General features: G+C 41.8%; 1 protein-coding gene across 1 annotated transcript in view; it reads right to left on the bottom strand.

Annotated features, from left to right (window-relative positions):
• Positions 1 to 9172: 9172 nt before the first annotated feature.
• dgkh (diacylglycerol kinase, eta) overlaps positions 9173 to 16131 on the bottom strand; it is a 51854-nt gene continuing 44895 nt past the window's right edge. The window contains exons 28-29 of the mRNA XM_056288917.1: positions 14712 to 14842; positions 9173 to 13371 (exon numbers count right to left, since the gene is read on the bottom strand). Coding sequence (XP_056144892.1) covers positions 13285 to 13371; positions 14712 to 14842 — 218 coding nt within the window. The 3' untranslated portion in view covers positions 9173 to 13284. The remainder of the gene's footprint in view (positions 13372 to 14711; positions 14843 to 16131) is intronic.

Genomic DNA, 16131 nt, shown 5'->3' on the forward strand with positions numbered 1-16131 from the left:
AATGTATAAAGTAAAAGATAAGATGCTTCCAGGTGGTATCCAGAAGTTGTTTCAAATGAGAATGAGTCAGTATGAACCAAGAGGGATTTGCATGTTTACAAAAACAAAGTTTAGCACAAATGCAAAACAAAGATGCACATCAGTCAAATGAGTTAATTTGTGGAATAGTTTTGAAAAGGAGATGAAAATGTGTAGTACACTTCATAGGTTTAAAAAAATAAAAAATATGATTAACAAAAAAAAAGCAAGAAAGAAGGGAAAGAAGAAAAGAAAGGAAGAGAAAGACTATATGTATATATCTTTTACGGCCCTGTGATGGCCTGGCGGCCTATCCAGAGTGTCTCCCCGCCTGCCGCCCAGTGTCTGCTGGGATAGGCTCTAGCATCCCCTCAACCCTGAGAGCAGGATAAGCGGTTAAGATAATGGATGGATGGATGGATGATTAACAAATATAAAACTGAGGTATGAAAACTAGTGTGATTATGAATTTTGTTTTGACTTTTGGGTATATATGATATACATATATAAAAGATATATCCATCCATCTATTATCTAAGCCGCTTATCCTAATCGGGGTCGCGGGGATGCTGGAGCCTATCCCAGCAGTCACTGGGCGGCAGGCGGGGAGACACCCTGGACAGGCCGCCAGGCCGTCACAGTTCCGTAAAAGATACATATATAAAAATAGTGTTTCTCTTCCTTTCTTTTTTATTCTTTCTTTCATTTTCAGTGTATAAATGTAAAAGGATCTTACTAAATGATCAGTGTAAAAAGGGTGACGTAACAAGCTAAGCCTACATCTTTCGGTCTGTAACGAATTCGGGGGGGGGGGGGGGCAACCACAAGAACTGCCGCAGCCGGGACGCGAACCCGTACCGCGGGAGACACCACTAACCGCTCGACTAAAGGGTCCGACCCGTTAGCCAAGGGCCATCGTGTCTACTTATCCGTGCACGTTATACGCCCCCTCCTTCGGGAAAGCGCGTCCGCGTGTATCCCACTTCTGACACCAATGTACCGAATTCAGGGGCAACCACAGGAACTGCCGCAGCCGGGACGCGAACCTGTATCTCCCGCGCTGCGGAAGACGCTGTGCGGGAGATACGGGTTCGCGTCCCGGCTGCGGCAGTTCCTGTGGTTACCCCCCCCCCCCGAATTCGCTACAGTATAAACTTACTTTGGTTTGTCAATGCTTCCAAAGTAATGACTTACAGGTAGTCCCCGGGTAACGAACGCTCGACATGTGAACTCCCGCACTTACGAACCGACCTCTGTAAAGCCTATTATTTAAAAAAAAAAATTAAAAATCGAGTTATAGACAATGGTTCGTACTAACGAATGGATGGACTACTTTGTGCGACACTCAAAACACTGCGCGTTTTAGGCAGTTCGTCGTCCCGAGGGAGAACAACAACGCCAAAAAAAACAACGCCGCGCCATAGTCACCATTTTAAGTCGGATCGCGTGAACATTGTGTGCGTTGTGTTTTGACTTGAAAATTTCGGGTGTTTACCCTCGTAATCATGGCTCCAAAGCATACATCTCATGCAAGTGATGGTGATGCATCGAAGAAAAGGAAAACGATCACAACTGAAACGAAAGTGGAAATACTAAAGCGTTCAGAGAGAGGTGAAACGCTCTTATCGTTTTTTTCACTTACCCTGTGAGGCGGGAGGCGGGCCCCGAGCGGGCTCTCTTTTCTGGAGTCAAACGGCCGGTCTCCGCCAATATAACCGGTTATTTTCTTGCCCGGTGCGGGATTCGACACGGGGTATACTGCACCACAAGGCGACATCACTAACCGCTCGGCTAAAGGGTCAGACCTGTTAGCTAGGAATAACGTGTCTTATTAGTAGTTTACATTATTACTGCATTATTATATTTGTTTTAGGTAAAATATATTCAAACTATATAGTAAGACAAACATTTGACTAATTGACGCTAGATGTGAACTGTACGTAACTGTTCCGACTTGCATAAAATTCGACATAAGAACAGGCTCAAAACGGAACTCGTTCGTAACCCGGGGACTACCTGTATTATTTGTTTACTATTTACTTACATGTGTATGTGAGTTGTACAGGTTGAAAATATCCAAAATAAACTAAACTAAACAAGACATAATTTTAACAATTTATTAGAGTTACAAATGCAAAAATCGTCGTAGTCCCATTAACATGATCCTGATATCACTAATGTGTATCCAATGCCTGTTTCTAGCTATCTTGTGACATGAAAAATTAACCGGCAAGCTGTTGGCAATTTGTGAAAAAGTTCCTTTGTTTGCTGAATAAAGATGCTTATTGATGTTTATTGATTAAACAGTGACTAAAAAAGACTAAACAGAGACATTACAGTACAGTAATTTAGCCGACGCTTTTATCCAAAACGTCTTACAATAAGTGCATTTAACGTAAGGAATCAGGAGAACTACCAGTCATCAGAGGTCATAAGTGCATCTTCTCTCTAAACAAGCATCTAAGTGCAAAACCAGTGAGACTTTTTCTATTTAAACCTTACTCTTTTCTTTCCAATAAATGACGACTGGAATTATTTAACATGCGATTCATAGGATTTCAACACTGGAAAAAGCTAAGTAGTATCCCATAGGATGTTGAATCATCATAAGATCTTGTAACTTCATCTGTTGTCATAGATAGAGGTCTTTCCGTTGCAACCAATGGATTTCTTAAAGAGCACATCTGCTGATTTGCATAAACATAAAACATCCTCTTCCTGTTAGTTTTGTTTCTTTTTGCAGGCCCATTAATGGTCACTATATATACAGTGCATCCGGAAAGTATTCACACCCCTTCACTTTCCCCACATTTTGTTATGTTACAGCCTTATTTCAAAATGGATTAAATTCCTTTTTTTCATCAATCTACACACAATACCCCATAATGACAAAGTGAAAAAGATTTTGTAGAAATTTATTAAAAATAAAAAACTGAAAAATTGCATGTACATAAGTATTCACACCCTTTGCTATGACACTCAAAATTGAGCTCAGGTCCATCCTGTTTCCACTGATCATCCTTGAGATGTTTCTACATCTTGATTGGAGTCCACCTGTAGTAAATTCAATTGATTGGACATGATTTGGAAAGGCACACACCTGTCTGTATAAGGTCCCATTGTTGACAGTGCATGTCAGAGCAGAAACCAAGCCATGAAGTCAAAGGAATTGTCTGTGGACCTCCGAGACAGGATTATATCGAGGCACAGATCTGGGGAAGGGTACAAAAATTTTTCTACAGCTTTGAAGGTCCCGAAGAGCACAGTGGTCTCCATCATTCGTAAATGGAAGAAGTTTGGATCCATCAGGACTCTTCGTAGAGCTGGCCGCCCAGCCAAACTGAGCAATCGGGGGAGAAGGGCCTTGGTCAGGGAGGTGACCAAGAACCCGATGGTCACTCTGACAGAGCTCCAGCGTTCCTCTTTTGAGATGGGAGAACCTTCCAGAAGGACAACCATCTCTGCAGCGCTCCACCAATCAGGCATTTATGGTAGAGTGGCCAGACGGAAGCCTCTGCTCAGTAAAAGGCACAAGACAGCCTGCTTGGAGTTTGCCAGAAAGCACCTAAAGGACTCTCAGACCATGAGAAACAAGATTCTCTGGTCTGATGAAACCAAGATTGAACTCTTTGGCCTGCATGCCAAACGTCACGTCTGGAGGAAACCAGGCACCTCTCATCACCTTGCTAATACCATCCCTACAGTGAAGCATGGTGGTGGCAGCATCATGCTGTGGGGATGTTCTTCGGCGACAGGAACTGGGAGACTAGTCAGGATCGAGGGAAAGATGAATGGGGCAAAGTACAGAGAGATCCTTGATGAAAACCTGCTCCAGAGCGCTTAGGACGTCAGACTGGGGCAAAGGTTTACCTTTCAACGCAACAACGAGCCTAAGCACACAGCCAAGACAACGAAGGAGTGGCTTCGGGACAAGTCTGTGAATGTCCTCGAGTGGCCCAGCCAGAGCCCAGACTTGAAGCCCACTGAACTTATCTGGAAAGACCTGAAAATAGCTGTGCAGCGACGCTCCCCATCTAACCTTACAGAGCTCGAGAGGATCTGCAGAGAAGAATGGGAGAAATACCCCTAATATAGGTGTGCCAAGCTTGTAGCTTCATACCCAAGAAGACTTGAGGCTGTAATCGCTGCCAAGGGTGCCTCAACCAAGTACTGAGTAAAGGGTGTGAATACTTATGAACATGCAATTTTTCATTTTTAATAAATTTGCAAAAAATTCTACAAAACCTTTTTTCGCTTTGTCATTATGGGGTATTGTGTGTAGATTGATGAGGGAAAAAAAAGAATGTAATCCATTTTGGAATAAGGCTGTAACATAACAAAATGTGGGGAAAGTGAAGGGGTGTGAATACTTTCCGGATGCACTGTATATATATATATATATATATATATATATATATATATATATATATCAACACGGATACAGGAAAAAAGATTTTAATGCATAGCAGTACAGGCCTGTTTCGTGCGTCTTGCACTCATCAGCTGCTAATATATTCCGTTCCTCATTAGTCAAGCACTCAACACCATTGAGAGAGAGAGAGAGAGATAGATAGATAGATAGATAGATAGATAGATAGATAGATAGATAGATAGATAGATATAGATAGAGAGAGAGAGTTTGAATGGGCTCCATCTGATTCAATGCTGGATTTCTACTTCAAAGAAAGAACATAGAGGTGGCTGTTGAGGATTCATAAGACTAAAGAGACCGAGGTGATAGATAGGAAGGAAGGAAGGAAGGAAGGAAGGAAGGAAGAACAGATTGAGAAATAGCTTGCTGGAAGAGGTGACATGAGGTGAAATGAGGAAATTGGGTCAGAGAGGACGTCAAGATGCAAGTGGTGGTTAGAGCGAACATGTTGCTGGGTGGGTTATAAGCGCTTAAAGACTAATGGAGAAATGGCCTGCAGCTAGAAAAGAGTGAGACTAGACAACGGCAGGGGGGAGAAGAGGATGCAAAGAAAAAAATTTCTTTGGAATGTGGGTGTTTTTTAAAGAAGTTGAAATGTCACAGATGGCCCACGGGCTAGTCACAATGTTGCTATTGAGCATTTGATCACAAGTGAGATATCAAGCTGAGCTGATATAAATATGATCCCTTATAGAGCACAGGTTATTCCTTATGTCCATTAAAAGAAAGACGTGAGCAGACCAATGTGATATATATGGATGAACTTTTACTGCTTGGATACTACCTAAGTGGGGCTCATTACTCTTCTTTGCTCAATAATGTTGGTTGTTTGGAATGACCACCACAGCTTTTGGGATGTAAGATGCCATATGAGTAAGAGGAAGAAGTGGGAGGACTTGTAAGGTTTCGGCTTCTGCTTGTGACGATTGTGGCATGACTAGTGAGAAATATGGTTACTGCACTGTACTTTCTGGTTACAGTACTGCACTGCCAGTTGGAAAAAAACAAGAACAAAAGTTTCCCCGAATGAGGACGCTGGTATCTCCTTGCAGAAATACCTCATATTTGTCCAAGTTGTCATGCAGATTGTAGATTTTGCTGTTTTCCGATGGCAAAATAATTATATCTATAAAACAGTATTTTTTTGTCATGTTGCTTTTGAGGTTTCGCATTGACAGCTATTATAATAATATATAATTATAATAAACATTTTATTTAAAGGCGCCTTTCATGACACTCAGTGTTACCTTACATCAAATACAATAAAACAAATCAGTAAAAAAACAAATCAGTGCCATCAACAATAAAACACACAATAAGCAATAGAGCATACATCGGCAAGAGTTAAAAAAGATGAATTTGATGTTGTTGAAGTGCATATGATAGTTTAAAAAGGAGGAGTTTTAAGAGCAGTTTTGAATTCTGTAATGGAGTTCAGTCAGCGATGTGATGGGGAAGGGAGTTCCAGAGTTTGGGTGCAGCATAGGAGAAAGCCCTGGCAATCCTTGTGCTGAGGTTGACCTGCTGGTGAAGACCGCAGGAAGTGAGATAAAGTGTAAGTCTGAAGGAGGTCTGTGAGATAAGCAGGGGATATATTATGAAGCGCTTTGAATATTAATAATAAAATTGAATCTGCTGTGACACAGGAAGCCAGTGTAATTGAACCAGCAGGGGAGAGACATGACCAGTGGACTTTGAAAGTGTAATATAATCCATGCTGCAGAATTCTGGATGAGTGGAAGTCGTTGAACAAGTTTGTTGGGGAATCCAAAGGAGTTGAATCAAGTGCAACTGGACTTGGTATATATCCGTGAAACTATCCAGTTGCACTTGATTCAACTCCTTTGGATAACCATGATCTGGATGAATGAGAACATTCACAGATTTGTTGGGAAATGCCTGCCAGGATTGTGTTGCAGTCAGTGGTCAATGTGTGATGTGACCAAAGCATTTACCAAGACTTCCATGGAGTTTTGTATTTAAACAGTGTAGTCTGGAGGTGTTTTGCAGATGGAAAAAGGCAATCTGGGAGACATTGTTCATATGACTGGAAAAGGAAAGGGTACTATCCAGAATAGCACCAAGGCTCTTAGCCTGAGCAGAGACAGGTATGGTGGCTCCAGCAATGGGGAGTGAGCAAATATTAGTTTTTGTGAGTGTAGATTTAGTGCCATTGATGAGTAGCTTAGTTTTACTACTGTTGAATTTCAGATAATTGTTAGTCAACCATATCTATATATAATGGAGACAGGCAGTGAGCGTACTGGAGGGGAGAGTGGAAGTGGGTTAGAGGATACATAAAACTGTGTATCATCAGCATGGCAGTGGAATGTATGCCATAGTGCTGGAAGATGTTGGCAAGAGGGAGGAGGTAAATGATAAACAGGAGTGGCCCCAACACGGTACCCTGTGGAACTCCATGAGGAAATATCAAACTTTCTGACCAGTTATTCTGAAATTTGTACAAGATGTGTCCTGTCTGTAAGGTAGGAAACAAACCACCGATACACAGTGCCCCCAACTCCAATGCTAGCCAGACGATCCATGAGGAGCTGATGGTATAACGTATCAAAGACTGTGGTGAGGTCAAGGAGAATGAGGATACAGAGTAGACCGGAGTCAGCTGCATGAAGGAGGTCATTAGTGATCTTAACCAGGGCTGTTTCTGTGCCATGTTTGGGGCAAAAGCCAGATTGTAATTGTGCAAAGAGATTATTGTTATCAAGGTAGATCTGGAGTTGAGATGTAACTACCCTCTCGAAGATTTTGGAGATGAATGGTAAATTAGACATAGGCCTGTACTTGTTTTGGTCAGTAGAATCGAAATTAAGTTTTTCAGAGTTGGTCTGATTATGGCAACCTTCGGTGAAGGGGGAACTGTACCAGTGGACAGAGAGGAGTTGATGATGGAGGTTATCAGGGAGATGATAAGAGGGCAGGCATGTTTTAATGAGGATTGTGGGAATTGGATTCAGGTGACATGGAGGTGCTTGACTTAGTAATAAGTTCAGAAATGTGGAAGACTGAAGTCACATAGGACACTGGGTGGGGACAGTTTCACGGTGCATATTGTGAGCATCTTATCATGTGATCTTATCATGTGAACCAAAGGCAGTCATGTTAGCCTGTCACACCAGAGACACAATTTATGTTCTTCCAGAGACGAGACCCACAGGAAAACATCCCACAACCCAAGTGGTATGGTCCATCCATCTGTCCCTATCTGTATTAGAAGAAATTCTTTAGTGCAAATTATGAGTTTAAAAACATTACATGTAAAGGAAGGCTTCACACACCAAAAGGATGTCACAGATTTGCATAAGTGATGACATTTGATTTGAGGATTTTTTTCCACAGACATTTCAGTGTCAAGCTGTCATCAGATTTGATTCTCAATTGTCTTTGGAAAAGTTCTCATATTGAAAATAATCACTTATGTTAAGGCATTTTTTTCACTTCATTTGGTGAGACACACTCAGTTTAAGTCTAGGTTGCTATATGGCTTTTAACTTATAAAAACACAACAGTCCTTTATCTATCTTTCGCTTTCTAAATCTAGTCTAGATTGTCTAAAAATCTGACAAGCAAGAAATAAAAAAAAATGTAGATGTCGAAATATTCTGTCCTGGGGGAAGAGTAATAAAAACTAGTTCAGTTTTGAGTTGCCTGTACCTGGTTGACATCTTCTTCAGGGAATATTGTTGATGTACTCAGTAACACTTTAAAGCAGATACAGGTATATTTTACAATCTGCAGTTAATTGTTATTTTCGATTAAAAAAAAAAGATTCAGCTTGCACAACACAGCGATCAGGAATTTCCAAAAACAACCAAGCTAACCATTTCTTTGGATTTTAGGTGGGATGCTAATGACGACTGCAATGCATTTGAGGTTTTATTCTAGACATGAAATTTTACATCTCGATGCTTGATTGCACTAATTGTAGGGTTAGTTTGGGGGGGGTTGTTTGTTTTGGGGGTTTCCCCCCCCTTTTCTTCCCAATTGCCCTATTTCCCGAGCCATCCCGGTCACTGCTCCACCCCCTCTGCCAAGCCAGGGAGGGCTGCAGCCTACCACACGCTTCCTCCGATACATGTGGAGTCGCCAGCAACTGCTTTTCACCTGACAGTGAGGAGTTTTGCCAGGGGCGGAACTCATAGCGCGTTACAAGATCACGCTATCCCCCCCCCCGTTCCCCCTCTCCCCTGAACAGGCGCCCCGGCCTACCAGATGTGGCGCTAGTGCAGCGACCAGGACACATACTCACATCCGGCTTCACGTAGGGATGCCTGACCAAACTGGAGAAAACACGGGGATTCGAACCAGCGATCCCCATGTTGGTAGGCAATGGAATAGACCGCTACACTACCTGGATGCCCCACACTAAATGTAGTTTAAATGTTGAGTAATGTGTTGTAGTCGTGTGTATTGTATTGTCCTGTTACACTGTGGTCCTGAGGGAACGCCATTTCATTCCTCTACATATATACTGTGCAGTTGAATGGCAGTAAATTTGCTTGACTTGTGTACAAGTGGATACTATATAAACCTAATAACACTGTCAATTGACATTTACCATAGTTCATTTAATTTCCTCAAATAATGTCTACTTTCACCAATGCAAATTAGCATATGTGCATATCCCATCAGACAATCAATCAATCAGTCAAGTCAAGGCAGTGAAGACATCAGAATTGGACACCAACACATTGTAAATGCATTCGTTTTTATTGAAGAAGGAAGATATGAATAGGTAGCCTTTTCAAGGCACCTCCAAAATGTACAAGAGCTGAACCATTTATTCATTCAGAATACAAAAATACACATCTCAGTGACTCCAAATTGTAATAAATAGTTAACCATGCATTCTAACCATAAAAAGGCACAGAAAACAGTCACTTGGTATTCATAAAAATTACCAACTACTTTACCAAAAATCATCCAGATAGTAACACAGGTGACAACTGTAACATTATATTCCAAATGTGAAAACACAATACACATCATATTATTTAACCTTAGGCAATAAATATGCAAATATTGTTTATATCTATATATTCTTAGAAACTAAAACTGTGCCATTGTAAACATAATGTAAACAAATGAAACTCGCTTCTGTTCCATCGTGTTAGAAACCATATCAAAGACTACATGTTAAACTGTCCTAAGAGATCCTTGCATGGGTTTTGTTGGCTTTTGAAAAACCAGGCAGTTTGCAGCATTATTTACAGACGACTGGAAAACTCAGCAGGGGAGAAGGTTGGCACCTTCCATGTTGTATGGAAAAGTCAAGCATTCTCGTGCCTGCAGCCTCAGGCCAACATGCGATTTACTTACAGAATCCCGGCAGACACTTTAGACATATAGACACTATAAACACAGACACACAGCTTTCAAACTGAAACAGTGTCATAAAGGAACTGAGACCATTTATAGGAGACTGAAATGATGGAGCTCAGTGGAAAAGAAGCCAAAGCTGATGAACAGTGAATGAACAAGGCAGCTTGCAGCAGGTTAACTGATGCACCAAATTAAAGCACATACTTAAATGGAAGGCCACAACAACGGTGACAAACCCTAAATCTGGACCAAGGTGCTCTTGAATCCAGACTCGTATATTAGAATTTGGCTTGGCACAAGCCTACTGTGTCCTCCACTCGTGAAAAAATGAATCTGAATCCAAAGAATGAGTAAAGGCGTATCCCTATCCTTCAGATGAGGATTGGATAAGAGATAATTGCTTAAGTTGTCATTAGCAGGGCACAGGGGCAGTTTAATGGGCAGTTATTCATCTGCTGTTGGTACCAACTCCAGAAATTTGAAATCAGTGGTAGAAATTAATACCAGTCTTTGGTAAGGGCATGAAGGTTAAGGTCATGCATGTCTAAAGCATAGCTTGTCGTTAAATAATTAAATTCTTTTTCAGGTAAATTAATTCCAATAGGCTACTGTTTAGCAATGTATACATTAGCCTAGCTCACCTTATCCATATGTTACCTGAATGTTTCTGTGCATATACTGGCTGTGAAAACAAATTTCCTGCTGGACAATAAAGACTATATCTATCTATGCATTTATCTATCCATAAACTGATAGCCTAAAGCAGCATTTAAACCGTGCCTTTAATACTAACACTGGGGACTAGCAGAGGTGGAGCGGTGTAATATAGCTCCCTCTGGTGGAGGATCAAGGAAATGCTTTATAGCTTTTGCACTGCAACCAAGAACCGAAGTCATTCAGGTGACTCATCGTCATCATCAGTCCATTTTTTATATGTTTTTGGGGACTCTGATTAAAGGCATGGCAAAAGCAGATGAATTGTGCTTAATGTAGGTAATCAATAACATAAAGGATGAAGGCTGAGTGACTAAAATTGCAAATGTGTTGGATTTATCTAATTTTTCATGTTATCTCATTTTTCAACAGGCAGGAAGCACTGTCAGGCAATATGGTCAGCTCTAACACCGTTCAAACAGAAATCATGTTAACTTTGAGACAGTTGTCTGTAAAGTAAAGCTGAATTAAGACCAGGATGTGAGCAACAGTTCATTGTAAAATGGGGGACATAGCTGAGATTATGAGTTGAAATATCAAGACAAAATTAGTTGGCAAAAACATACAATTGTCGATACAGTATGCTACCATTGAAGTTCAAATGCAAACAGACACACAGAAATCAGAAACATATACATGCGTGCACACATGCACACACACGCACACACACACACACACAAACAAATTAAAAAAACAAACAAACACACATGCAAGCGCACACACATACACACACAGAAATGCATTGTAATACAGTGTACATCATAGCACAACAGTCATGTCTGCCCATTCTAGTCATTCATTGACAAAGTCCTACTTGAAGGAATCATCCTGGAAGCACAGCGGAACAAGACCACAAACTAGTGAACTGCTGGAAGAATTCTGGAGTCGGTAAGAAAAAGCAGTCTGTCTAGGGATCATTCTTGTCCTCAATCCTTGAGGAGGAGTAGATGTAGGGAAAAAAAACCAAAACCTCTCTCTGTATTCCCCCCCCCCCCCACTACATCAGAAAGCTGAGACTGGTATCAAAACAAGGGATAAAATATTGCACCATCATAAGAATACAACAGCATTATCATGTACAAGAGATTAAAACAGAATTAATAATCCACAAATGGTGTTATGGTGCAATATACATAGGCTGTCGACAATGCATACCATGTCAGCCATCTACAAAGGCATTAGACTACGACACTTACAGTCTTTGCATACACTGGTATAACACACACGCACAAACTTAGCATCACATGTACAAATAGACCCTGTAATGCCTCCAATCTTATAGAACCCAATAAGAAAAGTAGTATTCTATCCACATCTTGCTCGTAATTTGGAGAGAAAAAAAATGGAAAAGAAAAGCTGCACTTGAGCAAGTCTTATGCAGGCTGCAGATCAACTGCTCTATCATATAATTAAAACAAATATCTAACTCCTATTCCCATTAAAATAGTGTTATAGTGTGAAATACTGGATATTTAATTGCTTAAAAGTTCAAAAATTGAGGTGAACTGTTAATTCTATGTAATGATATGAGGGTTTGCGCTTGCATTAAGCAAGAAGTTAAAAAGTGCCTTTAAAGTATTCCTTAGAAAAGAACAAAAAATAAAACAAAATAAAATTTAAAAAAAACGGTCTACAGTATACGTAGTTGGTTTTAGGCCAACAACTTTGCATCCTTCCTGACTAATACTAACCCCTGCCCCCGCCATTATTATTCATAACACCTACTAGCCTCAAGGAGTAAATGTGTTATCTCTATTTAATGAAGAGTAACTTTCTAACCAAGGTCCTCAAATGGTTCGGGTTGGAAGTGTCCTGGACATTCACTTTGGTATTGATTTTCGCATCAAAAGAGATTGCGCCGTCCTACAGATATTAATTCCTATTAATATTCATACCTCATCGACACTTCTTAAAGTTCTTACTTCTACCAATAAAGCACATTTAACACTAGCATGACACTGAAAATATGGCACCTGACACAAGTCATTGACACGTAATTATCATGCAAACAAAATAAATAAAAGCTAAAAAAAAATCTTGATTCAGACCACAAAGGATGCTTTCAGTAGTAACAAATGGCATCATAATACTTAAGTCATATAAAACTTGTTCAAGTGTTATTCTGAATGCACAAAAAATTAAGACAATAATCATGCAATTAAACATGTCTAAAGTCAAGCCAGCATAGCATGCAACAGCATTTCAGTCTTCAGAGACTGCACCTTACAGATTGCAGTCTTGTCTGTGATGTGACAGCTCTCTGAATCTGTCTTCATTGGACAACAGTGCTGTTGAAATCCCACGGTTGCTAAATCCATCTGCAGCCGTCTAATGGTCGACGGGGAGCCAGTAAGCATTACAAAATCTCTGCATTGCTGAACTGAACTGGACTATGCACTCATTAATGGATGTCCTTGTTTCGCTACTTGGACTTCGTTATCTCAAGTCAGACGAGTCACTGTCTGAAAAATAATAAGTTGCATACCTGATTGTGTGCCATGACTGGAAATTACATTAGAAATGGCTTTTAGTGAGGATACGTGACTTCCTTTTGCACTTCTATCAACTTTTCTCAACTGTCCTTTGGCACCAGAGCACTAACAAACACACCGTCGAATCTCTTTCTAAACATCTCCTGGGCTTTCTCAACAAACACATGGATAAAATCCACCTAACTCTGAAAACCAAGTTCTCCCTTCTTGGTCTATCGTGTTCCCAAACTCTTCTGCTGTGGAGAAGGGGAAGTATGTTATCCCTCTATGGGAGATTCTGCTTCCAGGTTAGAAGTCCACCATGGTGGCCTTAGCCAGGTCCTTAGTTCCCTGGAGAATTCTCTTCATATGACCCACTTTCGATATCCCCAGATCCTGAGGAGAGAAACAAGGACAGAGAGAGTGAGGTAAACATCATCCTTGTCCAAACCAGTGTATACAAATACACATGTAGCGGTATAAGTGAAACTGCTACGTTTTGGATGTGGAGGTCCGGATCTGTAGCAGATCTCTGAGGAGAAGCACAATTTTGCTTTTTGGCTGTTTCAGGGTGGAAATCACCTCCACTGTTTGTATTTACAGCTCTTTTCCTTATGGCAAGGTTACCTATTTCTTTTACTTACAGTTAAAATTTTCCAAGGGCAAGCTTAGCGTATTGCATATTATTGATTTCCGAAGGCTCTTGTCCAATACAAAGAGATGGGACACCGTCATTTCTTTGAACTTGGACTATCATCATATTCGCTGAATCACATTGAACATGGTGTCCTCCAGTTAGAATAAATCAGGTGAGCAGCTGAGAGGTGTGAGCCTATCTATGACAGCTGTGAGGACTGTGTGTGTGTGTATGTGGGTGTGCGTCCGTGTATATGCAACATCATAAAAGCTGAAGGTTCTTTTGGTCCTCACACCAAATCTGTAAATTATAGATGTACAAATAGCTGCTTTTAATAACCTGTTCATTTTATATCCAAGTTTTTAAATTAAAAGGGGGGGGGGTAGTCTGGTGCCTAACATTTCAGTGATACGGGCAGATTATGCCCATTGCACATTTTTATCACGAGAGTTCTGCAAAGTTGAACAGGATAGGGTTAAGTTCTGTGTGGTCCATTAAAAAAAAAACAAGTCCACTTGTGACCGAATCAATATTTCTTGTATATGTGAGAGTGTGTGTACACTAATATTTGCAAACACATACACACTGGTGTCACACCACAGTGACTTCGGCCTGCTCTCAACAACACAGGGCCTACCACTGTCCTGCCGAGGACATCATATGACTTCAGCAGGGCCAAAACCAGGTCAAATGTCAACCAGGGACCCCCCCCACCCCCCCACCCCCACCTGACTACATTCACCTTTGCCACTACCTATTTAGTCTAGCCCGGTTCAGTCCAACCCTGACCGCCCCAGTACACCCCAGCCCAGTCCTGTCCCTTTCCCAGTAGTGGAGACACGGGGTTAGTGGGTTTGTTTGGCACTAGGCAGTACTCAGACAGAAGAAGCCAAGCAGAGCAGTGCAGTGCAGCGTACGAAAGTGGCAAACAGGGGGACAGCTAACGGGCAGAGGCGGACAGGAAATAGAGACATTCAGAGGAGGAAGGAAGAAGAAATTAATTGTGGGTAGGTGAACGGATACAGTGAAGTAGCTTGGTGTGTGTGTGTGTGTGTGTGTGTGTGCATGTGTATGTGTATGCATGTGTATGTGTGTGCACCTTCAGGTCCCTCCTCTCCAGATGTAGCAGCTCGGCGCCCCGTATGTCGTGGCGGATGAAGGTATCCCGGTACTCGCCCAGGCTCAGCTGTTCCAGCCAGATGCCCACCTCTTCTGTGCCCCACCTCTCCACTACACATATATACACACACACACACACACACACACACACACACACACACACACACACACACACACAGAGCAGAGAGGGGCTCAGGGCACCACGCAGGTATGCTCACACTCCTTCATATATGTAGAGGAGCACACTCGTACACCAATCACAGACATTCTCCTGCTTCACTTAAAGTATTTGTTCCAGCTCTTTCTCTCTCTCTTACACACACACACACACACACACACACACACACACGCACACACACACACGCACCCACACCTACACCCACACCCACACTCCTCTCTCTTTCCATCTCTCATTGTAGGGGACAGGAGGAGTGCAGTTGTACATACATCAACACACCCACACACTGTCAAACATGAGGGGAAAATTGTGGTAAACCACTGTGGAAAAGATGAAACCAGGAAAGAAGGAGAGCCCGAGGAAAGGAAGGGTGAACACAGGGGGAAGGGAGAGGAGTGGCAGCTGCTGGCAGAAGGAGGAGAGATCGACAGAGACTGAAAATTGACCAGAACAAGGCGCCGGGCCGATGGCTTTCCAGATAGGCTGAGGGCATGCGGGTTATCCACCAAGGCACAGAGAGGAAATAGGAGGTTCAAGGGAGGCGGAAGCCTGTGCAATCCTGCAGGAAGTACAGCCTAACCCGTCAGCAAAACGCCCTTGATGGACAGGAGGAGGAGCTAACACTCTCCCAACCCAATCTGACTGGATTCTGAACCAGAGGTGAGACACAATCCTGATCTAATGATCTAATATTGGAATACCAACAGCTACAATGTAAACCCCATGTCCCTCTTCAATATGCATCATCATCATACTCTAGAGATCTAATGTTAGAATACCAACAGCTACAATGTAAACCCCATGTCCCTCGTCAATATGCATCATCAACACACTCTAGAGATGTTCTCACTTAGGTGCAAGTATGATAAAGTTTGGTCCTCATTTCACATGACCTTTCCACCGTGTGATATATACCAAACATGCAACTAAAGGAACAGAGCAAACTACAGAATTTCCATGAATGTACACATTCACTTTCAACGGTGTTTCATCTTTTTGACCCGTTACTGACTGAGCACCTTCTGCACCCAAGTGGAGTGATAAATGTCATAAACACAGCTCAGAAAGCTTTGACTAATGGAAGGGTGGGGTCAGACTGAGGACCAGGGTTCATTGGTTTATAATACACCCCCCCTTTTTTTCTCCCCAATTGTGTCCGTCCAATTACCCTATTTTCCGAGCTGTTCCAGTCGCTGCTCCACCCCCTCAGCTGATCCAGGGG

The sequence above is a fragment of the Lampris incognitus genome, chromosome 11 (genome assembly GCF_029633865.1).
Source record: "Lampris incognitus isolate fLamInc1 chromosome 11, fLamInc1.hap2, whole genome shotgun sequence".
NCBI classification, from domain to species: domain Eukaryota; kingdom Metazoa; phylum Chordata; class Actinopteri; order Lampriformes; family Lampridae; genus Lampris; species Lampris incognitus.